At 38.6% G+C, this 23,270-nt stretch overlaps 1 protein-coding gene across 4 annotated transcripts in view; it reads left to right on the top strand.

Moving 5' to 3' along the window:
- Window positions 1-22,875, top strand: part of LOC121390553 (serine-rich adhesin for platelets-like) — a 73,892-nt gene extending 51,017 nt beyond the window's left edge. For 3 of the 4 annotated variants that reach the window (XM_041522393.1, XM_041522391.1, XM_041522392.1), the window contains 12 exons: window positions 4,474-4,533; window positions 7,544-7,725; window positions 8,232-8,288; window positions 8,935-9,113; window positions 10,061-10,213; window positions 10,893-11,094; window positions 11,355-11,444; window positions 12,010-12,182; window positions 12,766-12,951; window positions 13,847-13,926; window positions 14,494-14,598; window positions 21,578-22,875. In XM_041522393.1, the coding sequence (XP_041378327.1) occupies window positions 4,474-4,533; window positions 7,544-7,725; window positions 8,232-8,288; window positions 8,935-9,113; window positions 10,061-10,213; window positions 10,893-11,094; window positions 11,355-11,444; window positions 12,010-12,182; window positions 12,766-12,951; window positions 13,847-13,926; window positions 14,494-14,598; window positions 21,578-21,747 (1,637 nt within the window). In that variant the 3' untranslated portion in view covers window positions 21,748-22,875. The remainder of the gene's footprint in view (window positions 1-4,473; window positions 4,534-7,543; window positions 7,726-8,231; window positions 8,289-8,934; window positions 9,114-10,060; window positions 10,214-10,892; window positions 11,095-11,354; window positions 11,445-12,009; window positions 12,183-12,765; window positions 12,952-13,846; window positions 13,927-14,493; window positions 14,599-21,577) is intronic. The other variant, XM_041522394.1, reaches the window with a different exon arrangement.
- The last annotated feature ends 395 nt before the right edge of the window (window positions 22,876-23,270 follow it).

The raw sequence follows: 23,270 nt of genomic DNA, 5'->3' as shown, positions 1-23,270 counted from the left end.
AAAGTATCCTCTTTGTAAGTCTTTTAGCATTGCACTGCGAGATCTGTCTTCTATAGAGATATGGGGCGTAATTCACAAAGCTCTCTTAGGCTCTGTTAGACAACAAAGTATCCTCTTTGTAAGTCTTTTAGCATTGCACTGCGAGATCTGTCTTCTATAGAGATATGGGGCCTAATTCACAAAGCTCTCTTAGGCTCTGTTAGACAACAAAGTATCCTCTTTGTAAGTCTTTTAGCATTGCACTGCGAGATCTGTCTTCTATAGAGATATGGGGCCTAATTCACAAAGCTCTCTTAGGCTCTGCTAGACAACAAAGCATCCTCTTTGTAAGTCTTTTAGCATTGCACTGCGAGATCTGTCTTCTATAGAGATATGGGGCCTAATTCACAAAGGTCTCTTAGGCTCTGTTAGACAACAAAGTATCCTCTTTGTAAGTCTTTTAGCATTGCACTGCGAGATCTGTCTTCTATAGAGATATGGGGCCTAATTCACAAAGCTCTCTTAGGCTCTGTTAGACAACAAAGCATCCTCTTTGTAAGTCTTTTAGCATTGCACTGCGAGATCTGTCTTCTATAGAGATATGGGGCCTAATTCACAAAGCTCTCTTAGGCTCTGTTAGACAACAAAGCATCCTCTTTGTAAGTCTTTTAGCATTGCACTGCGAGATCTGTCTTCTATAGAGATATGGGGCCTAATTCACAAAGCTCTCTTAGGCTCTGTTAGACAACAAAGTATCCTCTTTGTAAGTCTTTTAGCATTGCACTGCGAGATCTGTCTTCTATAGAGATATGGGGCCTAATTCACAAAGGTCTCTTAGGCTCTGTTAGACAACAAAGTATCCTCTTTGTAAGTCTTTTAGCATTGCACTGCGAGATCTGTCTTCTATAGAGATATGGGGCCTAATTCACAAAGCTCTCTTAGGCTCTGTTAGACAACAAAGTATCCTCTTTGTAAGTCTTTTAGCATTGCACTGCGAGATCTGTCTTCTATAGAGATATGGGGCCTAATTCACAAAGGTCTCTTAGGCTCTGTTAGACAACAAAGTATCCTCTTTGTAAGTCTTTTAGCATTACACTGCGAGATCTGTCTTCTATAGAGATATGGGGCCTAATTCACAAAGGTCTCTTAGGCTCTGTTAGACAACAAAGTATCCTCTTTGTAAGTCTTTTAGCATTGCACTGCGAGATCTGTCTTCTATAGAGATATGGGGCCTAATTCACAAAGGTCTCTTAGGCTCTGTTAGACAACAAAGTATCCTCTTTGTAAGTCTTTTAGCATTGCACTGCGAGATCTGTCTTCTATAGTGATATGGGGCCTAATTCACAAAGCTCTCTTAGGCTCTGTTAGACAACAAAGTATCCTCTTTGTAAGTCTTTTAGCATTGCACTGCGAGATCTGTCTTCTATAGAGATATGGGGCCTAATTCACAAAGGTCTCTTAGGCTCTGTTAGACAACAAAGTATCCTCTTTGTAAGTCTTTTAGCATTGCACTGCGAGATCTGTCTTCTATAGAGATATGGGGCCTAATTCACAAAGCTCTCTTAGGCTCTGTTAGACAACAAAGTATCCTCTTTGTAAGTCTTTTAGCATTGCACTGCGAGATCTGTCTTCTATAGAGATATGGGGCCTAATTCACAAAGCTCTCTTAGGCTCTGTTAGACAACAAAGTATCCTCTTTGTAAGTCTTTTAGCATTGCACTGCGAGATCTGTCTTCTATAGAGATATGGGGCCTAATTCACAAAGGTCTCTTAGGCTCTGTTAGACAACAAAGTATCCTCTTTGTAAGTCTTTTAGCATTGCACTGCGAGATCTGTCTTCTATAGAGATATGGGGCCTAATTCACAAAGCTCTCTTAGGCTCTGTTAGACAACAAAGTATCCTCTTTGTAAGTCTTTTAGCATTGCACTGCGAGATCTGTCTTCTATAGAGATATGGGGCCTAATTCACAAAGGTCTCTTAGGCTCTGTTAGACAACAAAGTATCGTCTTTGTAAGTCTTTTAGCATTGCACTGCGAGATCTGTCTTCTATAGTGATATGGGGCCTAATTCACAAAGCTCTCTTAGGCTCTGTTAGACAACAAAGTATCCTCTTTGTAAGTCTTTTAGCATTGCACTGCGAGATCTGTCTTCTATAGAGATATGGGGCCTAATTCACAAAGGTCTCTTAGGCTCTGTTAGACAACAAAGTATCCTCTTTGTAAGTCTTTTAGCATTGCACTGCGAGATCTGTCTTCTATAGAGATATGGGGCCTAATTCACAAAGGTCTCTTAGGCTCTGTTAGACAACAAAGTATCCTCTTTGTAAGTCTTTTAGCATTGCACTGCGAGATCTGTCTTCTATAGAGATATGGGGCCTAATTCACAAAGCTCTCTTAGGCTCTGTTAGACAACAAAGTATCCTCTTTGTAAGTCTTTTAGCATTGCACTGCGAGATCTGTCTTCTATAGAGATATGGGGCCTAATTCACAAAGCTCTCTTAGGCTCTGCTAGACAACAAAGCATCCTCTTTGTAAGTCTTTTAGCATTGCACTGCGAGATCTGTCTTCTATAGAGATATGGGGCCTAATTCACAAAGGTCTCTTAGGCTCTGTTAGACAACAAAGTATCCTCTTTGTAAGTCTTTTAGCATTGCACTGCGAGATCTGTCTTCTATAGAGATATGGGGCCTAATTCACAAAGGTCTCTTAGGCTCTGTTAGACAACAAAGTATCCTCTTTGTAAGTCTTTTAGCATTGCACTGCGAGATCTGTCTTCTATAGAGATATGGGGCCTAATTCACAAAGCTCTCTTAGGCTCTGTTAGACAACAAAGTATCCTCTTTGTAAGTCTTTTAGCATTGCACTGCGAGATCTGTCTTCTATAGAGATATGGGGCCTAATTCACAAAGCTCTCTTAGGCTCTGCTAGACAACAAAGTATCCTCTTTGTAAGTCTTTTAGCATTGCACTGCGAGATCTGTCTTCTATAGAGATATGGGGCCTAATTCACAAAGGTCTCTTAGGCTCTGTTAGACAACAAAGTATCCTCTTTGTAAGTCTTTTAGCATTGCACTGCGAGATCTGTCTTCTATAGAGATATGGGGCCTAATTCACAAAGGTCTCTTAGGCTCTGTTAGACAACAAAGTATCCTCTTTGTAAGTCTTTTAGCATTGCACTGCGAGATCTGTCTTCTATAGAGATATGGGGCCTAATTCACAAAGGTCTCTTAGGCTCTGTTAGACAACAAAGCATCCTCTTGTAAGTCTTTTAGCATTGCACTGCGAGATCTGTCTTCTATAGAGATATGGGGCGTAATTCACAAAGGTCTCTTAGGCTCTGCTAGACAACAAAGCATCCTCTTGTAAGTCTTTTAGCATTGCACTGCGAGATCTGTCTTCTATAGAGATATGGGGCCTAATTCACAAAGGTCTCTTAGACTCTGCTAGACAACAAAGCATCCTCTTTGTAAGTCTTTTAGCATTGCACTGCGAGATCTGTCTTCTATAGAGATATGGGGCCTAATTCACAAAGATCTCTTAGGCTCTGCTAGCCAACAAAGCATCCTCTTGTAAGTCTTTTAGCATAGTTGCGAGAGTTTAGTGAATTAGGCTCCAGGTCAGTAGAAGGTTATCATGGTTTAAACAGCGAGTCAAAAATAGTGTTTTAATGGAATTGGTCATGCCTGCTGCTGTATGCTAGCACAAATGGTCACCAGCTCTGGTCTTATAATCTTGATGTACACCATATTTATTATTGAAATAACAGCATATTATTTATTTGTGTGATTAAATTATCCAATAGCATTTAAGTTCAATAATAATTGTGCTTTTAACGGTAATGTCAGTAATGACGCGGGGAAAGATGGATAGCAATTTCTACTGACCCCTAATCTTTCTTTCCTTTGAATTCCATCTAATTTCTTTCTTTCCTTTGAATTCCATCTTATTTCTTTCCAATCTGGCGGCTCCTTCTATCTTTCAACTACTTTTGCTGTCCACATCCACAATCACATCCCAGTCCTTGTCTCTCCAACTGCCAAAGGTGCTTGTCGCTTTAGCTGTGGGCGTAGTCTGACCACTTCGGAGAATGTTCAATGGTTACTTCTGGCATTGTTAAGAGGCACTTATAACCACCTACTATGCTCCCCTACTACCGGTGGTCATTAGTTAGTGCCATGGGTCAGACCAGTTTTATTAATGGCAGTAGATGAGGATGCCAGGTGGGTGCAGGGAAGTACACAGAGACTGCCCCCTGTGGAGGAAGTTGAGACATAGGATTCAGTAATTTGAATTTGTAAGTAATGTGTATTTTAATGGTAAATGCTGTTATGTAATAGCCAACAATGTTTCATTCTGCCTAATATCAAGGGTCATTGCATTTGAAACACCATAGATCTTAGAAATAATAAATGTGTGTTTTTACAAAGATGGAATAATACCCCTATTTTGGATTAAAATGCACACAAACCTTTTTTCTTCCTGGAAATGCAAACAGTTGTGGTGAAAAAAGGTAAAGCGTCTAAGTCATCCAAAAAAGGCAAACAAAAGAAAAAAGGTGAGCGTGGGTGTTTTACAGTGTTCCACGTTGTTGTATTAATTAGTGTTAGGCCTATTGCAGAATTGATCACTGGGGTGGGGGAGGGGGGCTGGGGGGACAGAGGTGGGAGCCACCTTTAGTTAATTATTATGCTGTTTCTGATGGATCAGCTGCAGTTGTTGTCTCCCCTTTACAAACTAAACAGTGAGATACATACGTGTATAGGTAATACTTTTCCAATGGAACCATAAGTCCTAGGTCTATGAAACTTGGTTTATAGTTGCACCTACATGTATGGATGTTCATCGCAGTGCACTGAAAACGTTTATGGAAGGCGAAACATTTCATTCTGCAGAACTCTTGTTTATGTATGCTAGGTTTAAATATAATTTTATTTTGTGGATGGGTAGTATATATAAAAAAAATACCTCTCCCCACTTTCTCAGACACCCCCTCCCCAACACGTGATCAGTTCTGAAAGGGCTTTTAGCGTTTGTTGAGTTTTTAATGTCAAACTGTTTGAGCTTGAGGCCTTAGCCTACTTTGAGAGTATTCATAAGCACAAAGTGTATTTAGAAACTTATACATTTGCTTTCATTGTGATTGTATTTTACATGTATGTTTTTGTTTGTTGCTCTTGGTGTGTTTTTGTTTGTTTTGTTTTTGTTTTGTTGTTGTTGTGTTGTGTTGTGTTTTGTTGTTGTTGTTGTTTCTTGTGGGGTTTTTTTTGTGAGGTAGTGATGTTTCGTTTTTGATTTTTCTGTTCTTAACAGACTGGTAAAAGTGTTGTATTTAAATTGTTTATTCTTTTTAAAACAATTACTAACAGGCTATATGCATTGACATAGGCAATTAAAAAAAAACCCCAGAAGAAAAAACTAGCATGTTTCAAAATGTTCTTACTTGTTTAATGATCCAGAGGATGTTATGGTTTAATATTAAAGATACGTGTACTAGGTAGTCTGTAGTTCCTTTCAGTATTCATGTGGTGTCACCCTCTTCATAGAGTCGCAGCAAACCATTATAATCAATGGTAACTGACAGCATAATTTTACAACTAACCATTAATTACTATTTCCAAAATAGTATTCAGAGTGCAAGACAAAGATAGACCAGTGTAATTTTTATAAAGTTATTTTTCAGTTTCAACTCCTGAATTAGTCATTGAAGTAGTAGGTCATACATTAAAAAAGGTTTATAATCTGTTAATGAAATATTAATAAGCTTTCGCTGTGCTTTTTATTTTTGTGTTAATGTTATGTGAATTTTATTCTTTTGTTTTTTGTTTTAACAATGTGATAAAATTGCTCATAAAATTATTTTGGAAATCATCAGAGGCTTAATTTTTAGTGTGGAATTAAAATATGTTTAAAGTTAATATACTGTCCAAAAGAAACTTTATATACATACAATTTGAATAATTTGATAAATATTGTTGCTAATCAAAAAGAACCAATTTAGAAACCACCTTATAAACACTTTGCATGTATCACGATGTACAATGAGATGTTTAGATGTTGAACTTCACAATACTTTCATATCCCACCGTACTGTTAGTTGGTTTTCTATAATAGAATTTCAAGCCTTGTACAGTTTCTTTTGGACATCAGTATATATTGGCAATAGCTTTCTTGTTTCTATCTGTTTATCATATTCATTATGGGTTTTTACAGAGGGTGGGATATTTGAAGATGTAAAGGTATATGTTTAAAGTTACAAAATTATGTACTACGTTGGAATATCAGAAATAACTTTTACTTTTTTTCTGTTTGTCCTCTAAGCTATTGGTTTGTACAAAATTTGGTATCTATGAAGATGTTGAGGTGTATGTTTAAAGTTATTACATTATATGTTGAAAATAACTTTCTTTTTTCTGTCTGTTCATCATAGATCTATGTTATTTGTTTTTACAGAATTTAGTATCTGAAGACGTTGAGGTGTATGTTTAAAATTACTATGTTGGAATGTCGGAAATTAGCTTCTTTTTTTTCTGTTTTCATCATATACTTGTACATACATGTAGATACCGTAATATAGGTGTATGCCTGTTGGCTAATCCTCAAACCACAAATTTGGCAATAATAAATTTGTTTAACCCACATTCGTTACTGGTTTTTGCCATTTTTGCAGAGGGTGGGATCTATGAAGATGTAGAGGTTTGTGTGAGAAATCACAATGTTGGCATATCGGCAATAACTTTTTTTCTTTTTTTTTTCTGTTCATCATGTATATTGTTGGTTTTTACAGAGGGTGGGCAGTGTTTCTGCCAGAAAGAAATTTTTGGGTATGGTGCTATGGAATTGAATGCAACCACAGTCAACAGGGGTTATGGGAGGCCATCCCCAGAAAGAAAATAGGTTAAGTTTAGGGTTAGGGTTAAGAAAATTATACATTAATGATAAGAGTAATTAATTTTGTCAAAAGGTTAACATTTAAAAACAAAATCTGCCAAACAATCTGGGTATGGCGCCATACCCGTTTTACCCTCTGGCAGAAACCCTGGTGGGATATAAGGTGCAGAGGTGTTACCAGGACTCGGAAGTTAAGAATTTACCACCCACAGCATTTTTTGTTTTAAATTGCCATGGGTGAAACGGCACACTGACGGCAATTTTGAGCCTGCCTCTGGCAATTTTTTAACTGGTCACTTTTGCAGCAAATATATATATGACTAAAAGGTTATTTGGCTGCATGTAGACATATTTCAAATGTACAAGTGTACACCAGATATTATCATTTTTGTTATTGTTGAGGAGTTTTATTCAGCGGCACAAAATTGCTAACCCACGGCAAATTATATCTCAACAACGGCAATTGTCATTGGTGTCGTTGTTAAGATCGAGCCCTGTGTTACTGTGTTGGAAATAGGTTTTTTTCCTGAGTTCATCACACACATTATTGTTTTGTTACAGAGGGTGGTATCTACAAGGATGTTGAGCGTGTAACCAAGACATTATTGTTTTGTTACAGAGGGTAGTATCTACAAGGATGTTGAGCTTGTAACCAAGACATTATTGTTTTGTTACAGATGGTGGTATCTACGAGGATGTTGAGCATGTAACCAAGGATCTGGAACCACCGCAGGAAGACGATGTGGAGGTAGAGAGTAAGAGTTCGGACGACTCGTCGCCCACCAAACACCTGACGATGATGGACATGCTCGGCCACGGCGGCTCACTGCACCGCGCGCTCTGGTGCGAGATGCCCGAGGTTCGTTCTTAAACACGCACTGTCGGAAATAACTTGTTTAAAAATCTAAAATAGAGGTTAAAGCTATTTTTACCTGTACACAGCATGCGGAAAGCGAAATACTGTATACGAAATACGGAAGAAAAACCAACCCTCCCCCCCCACCCCTCAAGTCATATTGTTTTTAGTGAATTTTCTGGACACCCAGTTTACCAAGTAAACAATCTGGTTTTAAGGGATAGGTTCTGTTCTGTAGTGATACTTAAAATTAACTCTGAAAAATATCCACTTTTGATGGAATTTTGGCTTACTGAGGGTCCAGTTTTTTGAGGGAGTTCACTGTAGTAACATTGAGAGTTATAATGTGAAGAGCCTCGCATAGTGTGTTATTTTTAATTTTTAAATTATCTTTTTATTATTATTTATTTTTTTATTTTTTTAGGTTTGCTGAAGTTGTGGCAATTACCGGTACATGTAGAACATTTTCTCTTTCTTACCACGACTAATTTTTGGTCTCTTTCTTTCAGGTAAAGTCTGCTGGGACTCTGGACAAAATAGATGACCAAGAACGCAAGATTCAGGAGGTTGGTGTCCAATTTCTTAATCAAGTCTTCTTCATTTAATTGAAATTAGATTACTATAAATTGGGAAAACAAAATGCATATTATATATAAATTTTACGTCATCCGCGCCCAAATGTCAAGTCACAAAAGTTATATGTACACCAGTATTTAACAGATTATATTGTGCTTAAGCCGTGATGTTTTCAATTTAACGGAGTTTACACGTCAAACTTGTATTCATGCAACCAACAAATTACAATATTCATTAGGTTTACAGTAATTGAAACTTAATTAGGATATGTAAAGTGAACCTGTCACTTGTTTATCTGTATTAAGAACTCTGCAGAGTGTTTAAAATATTACTTTGATGTGTATTTCCCTTTAAAATGTCATCTTGAAAGGTATTTAAAAACATTTATCACAGGTTTAACTATTAAAAAATCTGGGTTTTTAACATTAATTAATTTGATGTATATTATCTCCCTTTAATAAATCTTAATATTAACTGAATCATAAAACCCAGCTCTTTCACTTAGATCTTGAAACATCTATTACAAGCGTGTTTAATAATGATTCTGTTTAAATGGGGTATGTCCTTTGTATTAATAGATTGTCTCCCCGTATGTATGGTCATCGTTAATGTTTCTTTTCTTTACTTCTTCTCCAGGCGATGTTTGAGATTATCACATCAGAAGCGTCATACCTGAAGAGTTTGAATATTCTCATCAGCGTTTTTCTGATGGCGCCCGAGTTCTCCTCGGATCATTCTGACCGGTGTGTCGTTACGAAACGAGAACGTCAGGTCTTATTCTCAAACATTGGTACTATCCGAGATGCCAGTGAAAGGTGAGCAAATATGTTCAGTTATGGCTAACTTTATACCTGAATATTTTACAGGTAACTTTGTTAAAAATAGTTTTGTTGCAAAACAAGAACATTTGGTCTTATTATCTAACATTGGTCTAGCAAGAGGTAAGCAAATACATTCAGGTTTAGCTCATTTTAAAGTTGAATATTTAATGTGTACTTTTATTAAAAAAAAAAATAATTCGAATTTAGAATTTTTTGATGTGGTGTAATAGTCGTTTGTTAACTTTAGCAGGCCATAGGATTTCAAATTTCATGGAAAACACTTTTTCGATTCCATGCCTTATGATCATGGGAACCCATCAGAAACTGTTTTTAGGTTCCATTGAATAGTCGTACTTAATATAATAATCATGGGAAATTATATTTTGGTTTTCGTGATTTTACCGACATGCTACAGATATGGTACTGGAAATAATCGTTTCCATGAAATCCAAAAGCCTGCTTAGTTTAAATTGTAACATTTTAATTTTAGATAATTTTAAGCCTGAATTGTTTAGAATATATAATTTTGTCAGAAATAGTTTTTGCTAATTTACAGTTCATTTTGATGGAATAGTAGTAGATTATATTGTATCGAGGGGTCATCAAACTAAAACGTTTCCCCACCCCGTGTCATCCAATACCAGACCCGTAGAATTGATTGGTGCAGGTGCCCGGGGTGGGGTGGGGAGAGATACAATCTCTAGTGCCAGGGGCAACAGTCTGTAATGGGGCATACAAACCAGATTTTTTTCTTTATTTATATAAGTGGAACAACCCCCCCCCCCCCCCCTCGATTGAGGGTTCAGAGTCCAGACCCCCCCCCCCCCCCCCCGACCCGGATTCTATGGGCCTGAATACTCAATAATTGGAATACAGGTGTCATGAGTTGCATTTGATAATTATGAATATGTTGTCTACAAACACATGTCTGTGTGTTTCAGGTTTCTCTACGACTTGGAGTGTCGCTGGCAGGAGTCGTGTCTGATGTCGAATATTTGCGACATCGTTTTCAAACACTCGGAAGAAAACTTTGAGCCGTACGTGCGGTACACTAGTAACCAGGTCTTTCAGGAGAGAATGTTGGAGATGCTCAAGTAAGAACTGTAGATTTTTCACTCACCTTTGTGGAGTAAGAAAGGCGAGATACAGGCCGGTATTACTTTCCCAACAGTGGTAATTACTGAGGTTAGCTCCAATTATTCCATTTTTGTCACAAACTACAAGTCCTAGTTGATGTATAGTTGTTCCTAAGTATGTTTATGTCTCAGCCAGTGCTCCACAACTGGTGTAACAACTGGTGTAACAAAGACTATGGTATGTGCCGTCCTGTCTGTGGGATGCTGCATATAGAAGATTTCTTGAAAACGGTAGGCTGTAGCGTAATGGTAGCAGGTTTCATCTTTCAATTATCTGTGTGGTAATTAACCATATGTCCAACACCATATAACCATAATTAAAATGTGTTGAATGCATCATTAAATAAAACATTTCTTCTCCTCATAAGCCAATGTGTGTCTTTCTACTGATGTGGTTGTTAAATATTCAGCTAGTTTGATTTGTTGTATGAAGAGAACGGAATATGTTGAAGCTGTGCGCCGACTGGAACAGAACCCTCAGTGTCGGAGTCAGCCAATGTCGTCGTTAAATATTCACTCAGTTTGATTTGTTGTAGGAAGAGAACGGAGTATGTGGAAGCTGTGCGCTGACTGGAACAGAACCCTCAGAGTCTTGTGATGTCGTTGTTAAATATTCACTCAGTTTGATTTGTTGTAGGAAGAGAACGGAGTATGTGGAAGCTGTGCGCCGACTGGAACAGAACCCTCAGTGTCAGAGTCTGCCGATGTCGTCCTTCCTTCTCCTCCCCATGCAGCGAATCACACGTCTGCCTCTTCTCGTCGACTCCGTCTGTCACCGCCTGGAGCCCGGGACAGACAGACACACGGTCTCGCAGAAGGCTCTACAGTGCCTCAACAGGGTCAGTGATGCAGATTTAGACTGGGAGCCTAGATCCTGTGCTTACCAAACTTAATGGGCCGAAAAAACTTCCAAAATATTTGCCCTATTTTTAAAGATCTTAAAAAATGTTTTGATCTAATGTAATTTTCATCTGTGTATTAAATTTTAAGAATTAACATATTACAGTTGTACTTCACATTTTATAGAAGTGTATAAAGTATTAAACAGAACTTAACATTGATCAGTAATGTAAAAAAAACTTCTCTGTTTTTTCTTCAGGTTGTGAAAAGATGCAATGATGGTGCTAAGAAGATGCAACAAACCGAACAGATGTGTTTGTTAGTCAACCATTTTGATTTCAAGGTCAAGGTAGGTCATCAGATTAGATAAACCTTAACATATTTACTTGGTTACATTAAAACATATTCAATTGGTTACATAAAAATATATTTACTTGGTTATACTAAGACATATTTATTTGGTTGTATTAAAGCATGTTTACTTGTTTACATTAAACCATTTACATAGAAATGTAATAGTTACATAAAAAGATATTGAATGCATTAAACATATTTAATTGGTTGTATTAAAGCATGTTTACTTGTTTACATTATACCATTTACATAGAAATGTAATAGTTACATAAAAAGATATTGAATGCATTAAACATATTTATTTGGTTAAATTAACTTATATTTACATGTACATGTAGTTAGTTGGGTATATTGGTTATATTTAAAAATTACATATTTTAAAATATATTTACATGGTTACATTAAAGCACAGTGGTTACTTTAAAACATTCAGTTGGTTACATTGAAACATATTGGTTACATTAAAACTGTTACATTATTACATATTACTTGATTACATGAAAACATATTGGTTACATTAAAACATATTAACTTTAAAAGCACATTGATGTTTGTAACAGGAAATCCCACTGGTTTCGGCGTCTCGGTACCTTGTCAAACAAGGGGAGCTAACTCGTATTGTGAGTGACACAGGAAGTAGGATTCCATTTGGGAAGGCGTTCCGAGGGTCCACCAAACACAACATCTGGCTGTTTCTCTTCAACGACATCTTACTCATCGCCAAGAAGAAAGGGTGAGATGGTTGATTATTAATCTTATAGTTTTACTTTTAGGTCTACTAAATAAGTTGGTAAATTTTTAGTTGAAGGAAAGACATTGGTGTTTTACGTTTGTTTCAAAAGATTATCAGTAAAATGGTCACAAGTATGTGTCTAAACCAGCTTGCATTTTAAATGTATATTTATAAATTATTTCAGTTTAGGTTGATATAAAAATAAATGGAAAAGTGCTTTGGAAATAACAAAAATTGTCTATTTTTATGTGCAATTTGTAGAAAAAACATTAGTCAGTCTGTAATTAAAACATCAATACCCATACTGCACAATGTTGTCTCCTCCAAAAGTTCAGTATTATATTTTCTTGATTAACTTATCCTACTAAAGTCTTATTTTTAAAGTCAATTTATCCTTCTACACTCTGTATTTGATTATTATTTTGATAATCTGTCCCTTCTAGTTGGAGAACTGTGTTTTGTTTTATGTATATATACATGTATGGTACAGAAGCATGTTTCCTCTCTAATATACTGACTCCAAATAGCTGTAGTTCTAAATGTGTTGAAGTGACTTGAAAGAAATATTTGTTTTGTTGTCCAGGACCATGTTCTCGGTGACCGACTACTGTCAGAGGAACTCTCTACACGTGGAGAAGATCGACAGCACGGAGAAGTGTCGCCACCTGCCACTAGGTATCCCCAGTGGCTGCAAGAGTCTCTTCCTCATGGTGATCCTCGAGAACCACGAGAAGAAACAAGTCGAGATGGTCTTGTCGTGTAATTCGCCGTAAGTACATGCAGTCCGCTTAAGCTCAGTGATGCCTGGTTATAACTGAAGTTAAATTCTTGAATCACATTAGCATAATACAGTCAAATGTCAATATCTCAAACCGTGGTGTTCTCGTTAGCCATAGGATATTTTTTTTACCAAAATCTAAAGTAAAACCCCTCTAAACCAGCCTCCCATGCAACGAAGTGAAAAGTCTGAGCCCATATTTTGTAAGCTATCTTAGCACTACGAAATCGTAAAACCATCATAAGCTGTGATGTGGCTAATGTGACGTCATAACCTACGATGGTTTTATGATTTCGTAGCACTAAAATAGCTTGTAAAATTTGGGCCCAGGTTTTAAGGGGCATCCAGTTTAGAGAGGTTTCGTTCTGTATTGATATTTTAAAAGGGACGGGGGGGGGGGGGGGGGGGGGGGGGATCTGGCTTTTAGGGAATTCCGGTTTACAGAGGTTCCTATTTTGATGGGTTCCACTCTAATTTGTATATCTCAACCCACTGTAGTCTGGAGCTGTTTGGTTCGGTTCCTTCAACATCAAAGAAACAACCTTTGACTGTAGATAGTTAATAACATTTAACCACATATACTTTCAAAGTAACTGTAATGTTTATAAAGGATTGAAATTTGACAAACCTTATGATACACATTAAACATGCAAATCATAACTAATTTCTTGAAAACAGTGCATCAATATCAATATCATCATTCTTGGACATATCACTATCATCATTCTTGGACATATCAATATCATCATTCTTGGACATATCAATATCATCATTCTTGGACATGGTCGAGGAAAGGAGTTAAATAAAAGTAAAAGAAAAAATTAATAATTTAATTCTTTCCATGTTGTTTAAGGTGCTGATTATTTTTATTTTGTTTCTATTACAGGAGTGATCGGACTCGATGGATTGATGCGGTTAACCCGGTCCGTTCTAATGACGAGACTGAAAGAATTTATGAAGACTGGGGTTTGTACATTATTGGATGATGGAGTTTTAGTTCGGGGTGGGAGAGTAAGTTAGTACTGGTGGGGCAGAATATTTAATTTAAGACAACTAACACACACAGGTTTGGGAAATCAAGGATGACAACATTTGGCAGCAACTGAAACCTGTTTTTGTGCTGGCTCTTTGCTGGATTGCCTTCTGTTTACACTTTAAATTATTATCTATAAGAAGCCTATGCTCCACTATTTGTATATTCAGTTCCATCAGATGTGTTGTTTTGTACGTGTATGTGTGAAAGTGCATATTAATGACAGGGTTTGCTCTGGCACTTGCCAAATTAGCCCATCTTAAAAATAATTGGCAAATTTTATTTTAATATGTGAAAATAATTTGATGTAATAATTGATTTTTTGTTTGGTAAAATAACTAGGCTTCTGCAATTATTGAAGTTTAATAAATAAATTGCCGAAATTGTCTTCTCACCCAGTCAGCCCTACATGAGCTGTATAGCTAGCTATTCAGTTAATATCAACTGACTAAACCATATGTGCTGAGATGTTGTTAAACCTTCCTTTCCTTTATTTCCAGACTGCCCACAGGGTCAGTGTATACGGAAGTATTCCGCTAGAGAACCAGATGAACTCGGTCTTGAAGAGTCCGATATCGTCAATGTGTACAAGAAAATGTCCGACGGTATGTGCTTTATCTTGAGTGTGCTGATACACTGAATACTTTACTTCAGATCTCTGAAAATTGTAGCATAACCCGATTATATTGTTACACCACAAGTTCTGACATGGCTACAAGTTATTATCCATGTATATTTTTCATCTTCTTAAATCGATGGGATGTAGATAGATAGATAGATAACTAGTTTAACGTGCTCATATACCACTAGAGTTTCGAACATGCCACCCCGAGTCCTGCCTCCGATAAGATCGGTGGCCTGACTTGGTATGGGGGGGTAGAGTTGAAAATGGGCAGAATTTTTAACAGCAATTAGTAAAAAAAATTAATAGAATTAAAAAAAAAAATTAAATAAAAAGTTACAAGCCAAAAATAAAAAGAATTGACTGCTCGGCCGGATATTTATATAATTTGGAGCATTTTAGAAGGACAGTCCAAAAATAAATAAGAGAAAGAACAGAGGATCGGACTATTTAAGAATATTTAAAAAGACAGTAATTTCGACATAAAATTTTAACGAAGGTCTAATAGTTTAAAATCCGATCGATATGTCCACGTGAGTAGCCTCGTTAAGGCCGTTAGGGTGCACAGCTTATAGGGATGAGATGGGTTGCATCCCGTCAAGAAAAACCCCTAGATTGACAGTCAATTGACGTTGAAGGTGAAGTGCTGTGCTGAAATACAGATCTTGAGAAACCGGATCCGTCTGAATGAGAGAGAGAGTATCGGATGACATGTAGCAGACTTCTGAGGCATCATAAACAAAAGTCCAATGTAGCTCGCTAGTAGATTGCTTGCCTGAGATTCAGTTAGTCATAAGAACCTAATGGGTGTTTTGCTTTTCTAATCAGTACCCCACTACCTGTATGTCAAAAGCTTTGATATGCACTGTCTTGTCCATAGAAAAGTGGATACAATACAAGCCCATACCCAATAGGGTGGAAGGGGTAGAGCTGCAGGTTTCTCTCTGATTATCTATGTGGTTCTTAACCATATTATGTCCGATGCCATATAACTGTAAATAACTTTTTTTTAGCGCCATATTAAATAAAACATTTCTTCTTTCCTTCCTTCCTAACAGATTTAGTTTCTACTGAGGTGTCATTAAGAAAATATTCCTTTCATTTTTTGTAGATATATCCACCAGGTAGTATATCATTGTCTTCTCCTGTTCACCTTAAGCTTTCAGGTTGGACTATACTAATTAAAATCCCATAGGCGACCATGTTAACATTTGTGTTTAAAAACACTAAATGCAATATATCAACCAAACTATGATCCATAAATATCAGTACTACAACCCCTACCTCAAAGTATTAACTGCAGAAAATGGTACCTTTCATGGCTCATTTTTGGTATAACCAGATGTTTTTACAACACCTCTAGTTTTTACAACACCAAATTTCAGTCCTTTTTTTTTTTTACATGTACCCCATACATGTTCCAAGCACAAGGCTACTTGACACAGTGGTACTAGATTAATTAAAATTGTGTACATTTTTAGCCGAGATGAAACATTCCATTCCAATATTTATTTACATGCTCATATACCACTAAGGTTTCAAGCATGTCTGTCCTGGGCATAATCTCTGGCCTTTGCCAGTGACTAAGTCCAGGACGGGGGGGGGGGATTGAGTTTGAAGTGGGCAGAATTTTGAATAAGTATTTAGTTGCGTCCAGCGACTGCGCGGACCAACTAGTAGACACCGAAAATGGGCCGTGTTCTGACTGGCTGAATTTCGATTCCTTCGGGTCTAACTAGAAAAACCTATATCTACAGAGAATACCTGCGCCAAACATCATGTCCGGACTAAGAATTTAAACCCAAAAATAAGTTTGACTGCTCGGCCGAAAAGGTTTTAAGGTGATTTGAGCAATTGAATGGGCGCCAAAGTAAAATGCGTTGGACTATTTATAAAAAAATAAACATAAGAATTTTGAAGCTCGGTCGAAATTTTTTTAAAGTCCAACTAAGCCCAAAAAGGAGGTTACCTGTCCTAGTTAAGGTTGACGCAGCAGGACTCATGGTGAGTTAATGGGCTGATCAGGGCTGAAGTTGGGGAGTCCTTCCATCAAAAACTGGTTGTTACGATAAAGGGCTCCTGTGTAGATGTCCCGCAGTACCATCTTTAAGATGCGATGAATGTTTGCGTTGGACATCGTAGGCATCAGGAGTCCTTGTCTGTACAGCCCGTCCTGCTGCGCTGTCACATAAAGTTGTTTGGAGTGTAGGGCCTCCTGGAGCTGGTACTTCCCTTGTCCTGTTGGAAGTTGGCGCCAATGCTTGTCTGACCAGGGTCCCTTGAGTTGTTTGGCATCGGTGAAGTCGCCAATGACCGCTCCTCTATACTTTGCTGGGAGTTTATCACAGACTATAATCCAGTCGGGTTGGTCGGACTTCTTCGGTGAGGTAACCGATGACATCTTCCTCCTCTTGGATTCTCGCTGGATCTCCGCTGGTTTCACAACAACAACCAGAGGTGGTGGAGGACTTTCCGGCGGGTCAATAATGACCACATGTCCCGTGTCCATTGATGAAGGAACCTCTACAGGAGGAGCCTCCACTGTCAGTGGAGCTGACAGCTTTGGTCCCCCCTGGATGGTTCCTGGCGAGTGTTTCGGTCGAGTGGGTGGAGTCGGTGTAGCAGAATGAACCGCCCCCAGTGGTTTGGCCACCGGGTTTGGATCACCCTGCACCGTTCCTCGTCTCGTCCTCCTCTTCGGGACAGGTGGAGCCGCCCCTGGCGGTTGAGCCGCCAAGTTAGGCTCCCCCTGTGTAGTCTTAGGTCGCCTCCTCCGTCTTCTACTGGTTGCGCGTCGCTTCGTCTCGCTGCCGTAGTGTAGCGTGACGGTCGCTGAGTCTCCATTGTGCTCGATTCTGTACTTGGACAAAGGCCCAAGCGATCGCAGCACAGCCCCTAGGGTGGGGGGGGGAGAGAAATCGCCACGTTCTCAAAACACAACCTCATCGTTCGAGAGACACATTTTGTTTACAACCAACACACTCACATTTATAACCAATCACAGGACTTGTGGTGTTAACTTCTCTATCAAAAGTTCGGTGCACCTCGAACTTTAACCAAGCCGGAAATTAATTGGTTTAGTGCTACCTTCACAGCAGCCATTAAAATAAGTTATAAATGAGTATGCTGTGTGTAGAATTATGCCAAACAGAATCTCGCCAGGACAAAGAGTGATGTTCTGGTCTCAGTGGCGTAGTGGTTAAGCCATAGAACTTGAGCCTGGTAGGTACTAGGCTCATATCCCGGTGCCAGCTTCCACTCAGTAGGAGTTTCAGTAGCTCAATTATGGCTGAGTTGGGCCACTTCATGAACTTCTCTCTGACTTCAAAGGCTGTGGTATGTGCTATCCTTGCTGAAAAGAGTAGCCCATGAAGTGGCGACAGCAGGTTTCCTCTCTCAATATCTGTGTGGTCCTTAACCATATGTCCAACACCATATAACTGTAAATAAAATGTGTTGAGTGCATCGTTAAATAAACCATTTCTTTCTTTTTTTTCTCTCTGACTTACCACCAGCAACTGGGATCAATCCCCATCAATGAGCCTATTGTGTTATTTCTTGTTCAGCCAGTGCACCTTGACTGGTATATCAACGGCCATTGTATGTACTATTCTGTCTGTGATATGGTGCATATAAAATATCTCGTACTACCAAGTGAAAGATGTAGTGGATTTCCTTTCTAAGGCTATATGTCAAAATTACCAAATGTTTGACATCCGTTAGACGATGATTAATAAATCAATGTGCTCTAGTGGTGTTGTTAAACAAACACAAACTTTAACTTGTACCACCAGCAACTACTGTATTTCCTCTGACAGTGCTGGGTCTGAAATAACAAGTGGCCTCCAATTAGTGCCACCAGCAACTACTGTATTTCCTCTGACAGTGCTGGGTCTGAAATAACAAGTGGCCTCCAATTAGTGCCACCAGCAACTACTGTATTTCCTCTGACAGTGCTGGTTCTGAAATAACAAGTGGCCTCCAATTAGTGCCACCAGCAACTACTGTATTTCCTCTGACAGTGCTGGGTCTGAAATAACAAGTGGCCTCCAATTAGTGCCACCAGCAACTACTGTATTTCCTCTGACAGTGCTGGGTCTGAAATAACAAGTGGCCTCCAATTAGTGCCACCAGCAACTACTGTATTTCCTCTGACAGTGCTGGGTCTGAAATAACAAGTGGCCTCCAATTAGTGCCACCAGCAACTACTGTATTTCCTCTGACAGTGCTGGTTCTGAAATAACAAGTGGCCTCCAATTAGTGCCACCAGCAACTACTGTATTTCCTCTGACAGTGCTGGGTCTGAAATAACAAGTGGCCTCCAATTAGTGCCACCAGCAACTACTGTATTTCCTCTGACAGTGCTGGGTCTGAAATAACAAGTGGCCTCCAATTAGTGCCACCAGCAACTACTGTATTTCCTCTGACAGTGCTGGGTCTGAAATAACAAGTGGCCTCCAATTAGTGCCACCAGCAACTACTGTATTTCTTTTGACAGTGCTGGGTCTGAAATAACAAGTGGCCTCGAATTCGTACCACCAGCAACTACTGTATTTCTTTTGACAGTGCTGGGTCTGAAATAACAAGTGGCCTCGAATTCGTGCCTGGTTTGTAACCGTTTTGAAATAAATAAATGCTGGACCTTCAATAAGCATCGGGTCTCCAATAAACATGAAAAGAGTAGGCCTACGAGTAAGGATAAATTGAGCAGTGATTTTTATTTCAAATTGAAAGGTATAATATTTGTTAATTTGTTCATTGTTTGTGTTTACTGTTTTAATTTCTTACAGTTTGAATTTAAAGTTTAAAATTAAAAAAAAAACCCCCCAAAAAACATTATTTTATTTTTAAATTACTTAAATTTGCTGGGGGAAACTAAAAGCCGGGCCTGAAATAATGACCTGTCTCCAATAACTACCAGGGTCTGTGTCTTAGCTTGTGTAATGCCAGGTGGGAAATCTCACCTGCAGTAGTCAGAAGGTTAAAGATGGTCATCATTTGATAACGGCTTGCTTAGCTTCTTTCACAAGTGTAATGTTTTAAACTGCTCTAAACTGGAAACAGGTTTCATCTCAGAGTGGTTTTCTCTACCTCCCTCCCTCCGTCCTCCCACTCCCTCCCATCCATTCGCATTCCAGAATTGCTTTCTAGACACGGTGTCGCTTTCACCAGGCCAAGAGTTGTTCCAGTGAGCTTGTTTCCATGGCAATCTCATCTGTCCCAAAGATTTATTAATTTTCAAGGTTTTGGCTCATGAGAATAATAAATATTTTATTTTACCCATTCATATAGGTAACAAAGTGAATAAAATTAATGTTGATGTTAATAGTGTTCCTATGATGGATTATAATAAAACAAATATTTAAGAAAATCCATTTGGACTTTAGTGATGTGATATGATGATTGATTATGTTTAAAAAATCTTAACTGTAATTATTCCTGTATCGTAGACAAGGCATTGGATGTCTTTTAGGGTTAGGATTTGTTTTCATACATAGAAAAAACTTATTAAAAAGATGTTAAAGGAGGTAAAATTACTGAAATATGTTGGGTCTATTCCAGTGAACAGGACAACAGGTGCATAGTCCTAATGAGTCAAATTACTGAAATATGTCGGGTCTATTTCATTGAACAGGACAATACATGTGTAGGTGCATAGTCTAAATGAGTCAAATTACTGAAATATGTCGGGTCTATTCCAGTGAACAGGACAATTAGGTGCATAGTCCTAATGAATCAAATTACTGAAATATGCTGGGTCTATTCCAGTGAACAGGACAACAGGTGCATAGTCCTAATGAGTCAAATTATGAAATATGTCGAGTCTATTCCATTGAACAGGACAACAGGTGCATAGTTCTAATGAGTCAAATTACTGAAATATGCCGGGTCTATTCCAGTGAACAGGACAACAGGTGCATAGTCCTAATGAGTCAAATTACTGAAATATGTCGGGTCTATTCCATTAAACAGGACAAGAGGTGCATAGTCCTAATGAGTCAAATTACTGAAATATGTCGGGTCTATTCCATTAAACAGGACAACAGGTGCATAGTCCTAATGAGTCAAATTACAGAAATATGTCTGGTCTATTCCATTAAACAGGACAAGAGGTGCATAGTCCTAATGAGTCAAATTACATGTAATACTGAACTACTAATTCCTTTCATTCCAGAAGCCTGTTATTAGTCCCCTACCGGTCCAACAGGTTTCATCATCATTCTTCTCTCTGTCTGTCTGTCCATCTGTTCTTCCATCTTACTTACTTATTTAGGCCCATCATCCCTTCTGGGGCATAGGCCATTGACTACAGTGTTTTAGAGTTATCTGTCCTGAGCTCTGGTTTCAAGCTGCCTCCAGGTGTATCCTATCTTCTTGGTGTCCCCCTGGAGGTCCCTTCGCCATGTGTTCTTTGGGCGGCCTCTTTTTCTTCTGCCTTCTGGGTTCCATGTCAGAGCCTGCCTGGTGATATTTGATGCTGGTTTCCGGAGCGTATGACCAATGTTCTTCCATCTACCACATATCATTTTCCTGGATGTTTTTTTTACAGTGCCTTGAGATATTGATCTGCAATTTTGTTTTATGATGTATTGTTACAGATTATGTTTGACTTTCATGAAAATTTACCAATTTTTTATAAGAGTTATGGCCCTTGAACTTAAGAGATATACAAATTTCCTGATTTAACAAAAAGAGTTATGGCCCTTGAACGTAGAGTTTGTTGAGCCCAGTAGGGGACATATATTGCTATAGCAGTACATCCAGAATGCTCATTAGCTATGTGATGTTTTATATTTCAGGGTGGTACGAAGGGGAGAGAATTCGTGATGGGGAGTGCGGCTGGTTCACTGTTACTAACTCTGTGATGTTCTATATTTCAGGGTGGTATAAAGGGGAGAGAATTCATGACGGGGAGTGCGGCTGGTTTCCTGTTACTAACTCTGTGATGTTTTATATTTCAGGGTGGTACGAAGGGGAGAGAATTCGTGATGGAGAGCGCGGCTGGTTCCCTGCCTACTGTATCGAGGAGATCGTGAACTCCCACGTGCGCGCCCGGAACCTCCGCATGCGATACAGACTCCTGATGGCCTCACAGAATCTCACAGAGGCCAATCGGATGTCACACGCATAGTCAGACGCTTTAGTCAGTAATGAACATACAATGAAATTGAGAAATGGCATCACAGAATTTGACTAAGAGGCCAATCGGATGTCACATGCATAGTCAGCTAGTTTAATGAACAACAGAGGTATAAAGAAATTGAGAAATGGCATCACAGAATTTGACTAAGAGGCCAATCTGATGTCACATGCATAGTCAGATGATTTAATGAATAACAAGAGGTACCAAGAAATTGAGAAATGGCAACACAAGATTTTACAAAAGTGTGCAATGGAATGTCCAAGACATGATAAAACTGTTTCATTAACAAGATTTATAAAAGTTAACATTTGATGCCAGAGGATCTGAGAGAGGGGCCAACAGAATGTCCAAGACATGATAAAACTGTTTAATTAACTAGTTATAAAAGCTAATATTTGATGCCAAAGCATCTGAGAGAGGGGCCAATGGCATGTCCTATGCATGATAAAACTGTTTAATTAAAAACAGAGGAAGAAGGTAACAAGTAATACTGCAGGATCTGATAAAGGCCAATGGAATGCTCCACCTGTGAAAAAAACACTTTTCAATTAATAACGAACATAGAAAGTAACACTTGAATTTACAGGAGCTGACAAAAGGCTAGTCGTATGTCACACGCATAATCAAAAGTTGTTAATTAATTGACAACTTGGGTAGAAATGAACACTCGTCATCACAGGACCTTACAGAGGCCAGTTAAATATCATGCATATCACCAAAGTGTTTTAATTAACAACAGGGGTAGAAATTAACACTCACCGAGTAGAAAACATTAGAGACTAGCAGAATTGGGTTTGTAATTAGCAACATTGAACATTGGGGATGGGGTCATGGCCACTATGTGCCTGCCTGTACCATAGCCCATGACTTGTAACGTTTATAGGCTGCTAGTCCCCCTCCACAGCAATGGAACTACTTCTAAGGCCTACCTTCCATTAACACGATTTGGCGAGTGTTTCCTAGTGCGAGTTTATACATACAGTGCATTTACACATCATGCTGAAAGAAGGAAGGAAGGAAGGAAATGTTTTATTTAACAACACACTCAACACATTTTATTTATGGTTATATAATGCGTCGGACATATGGTTAAGGACCACACAGATATTGATGGGCTACTCTTTTTCGATTAGCAGCAAGGGATCATTTATATGCACCATCCCTCAGACAGGATGACACATACCATGGCCTTTGATACACCAGTCGTGGTGCGTGGGCCCACCGACGGGGATCGATCCCAGAACAACTGCGCATCGAGGGGGTGCTTTACCACTGGACTACGTCCCGCCCTTCACACTGAAGGAAGTAAGTCTGATCAATGAGCTTGAAAAATCGCAGATATGGAAATGCACATTTCCACACACATAAAATGCACGCTGAATCGCAGTAATGGAAAGGGGGCCTTAAGTTTTCTTCTGTAACAATAAGAATATTAGAACTGTAGATTGTAGTGTTCAGAATGTTTTTGTATTTCTTTGTTTATTTGTATGAACAGTTTTACTGCCATCATC

The sequence above is a fragment of the Gigantopelta aegis genome, chromosome 15 (assembly GCF_016097555.1).
Source record: "Gigantopelta aegis isolate Gae_Host chromosome 15, Gae_host_genome, whole genome shotgun sequence".
Lineage (NCBI taxonomy): Eukaryota > Metazoa > Mollusca > Gastropoda > Neomphalida > Peltospiridae > Gigantopelta > Gigantopelta aegis.
Note: the sequence above shows the minus strand (reverse complement) of the source record. Positions and strands in the feature narration are given on the sequence as shown.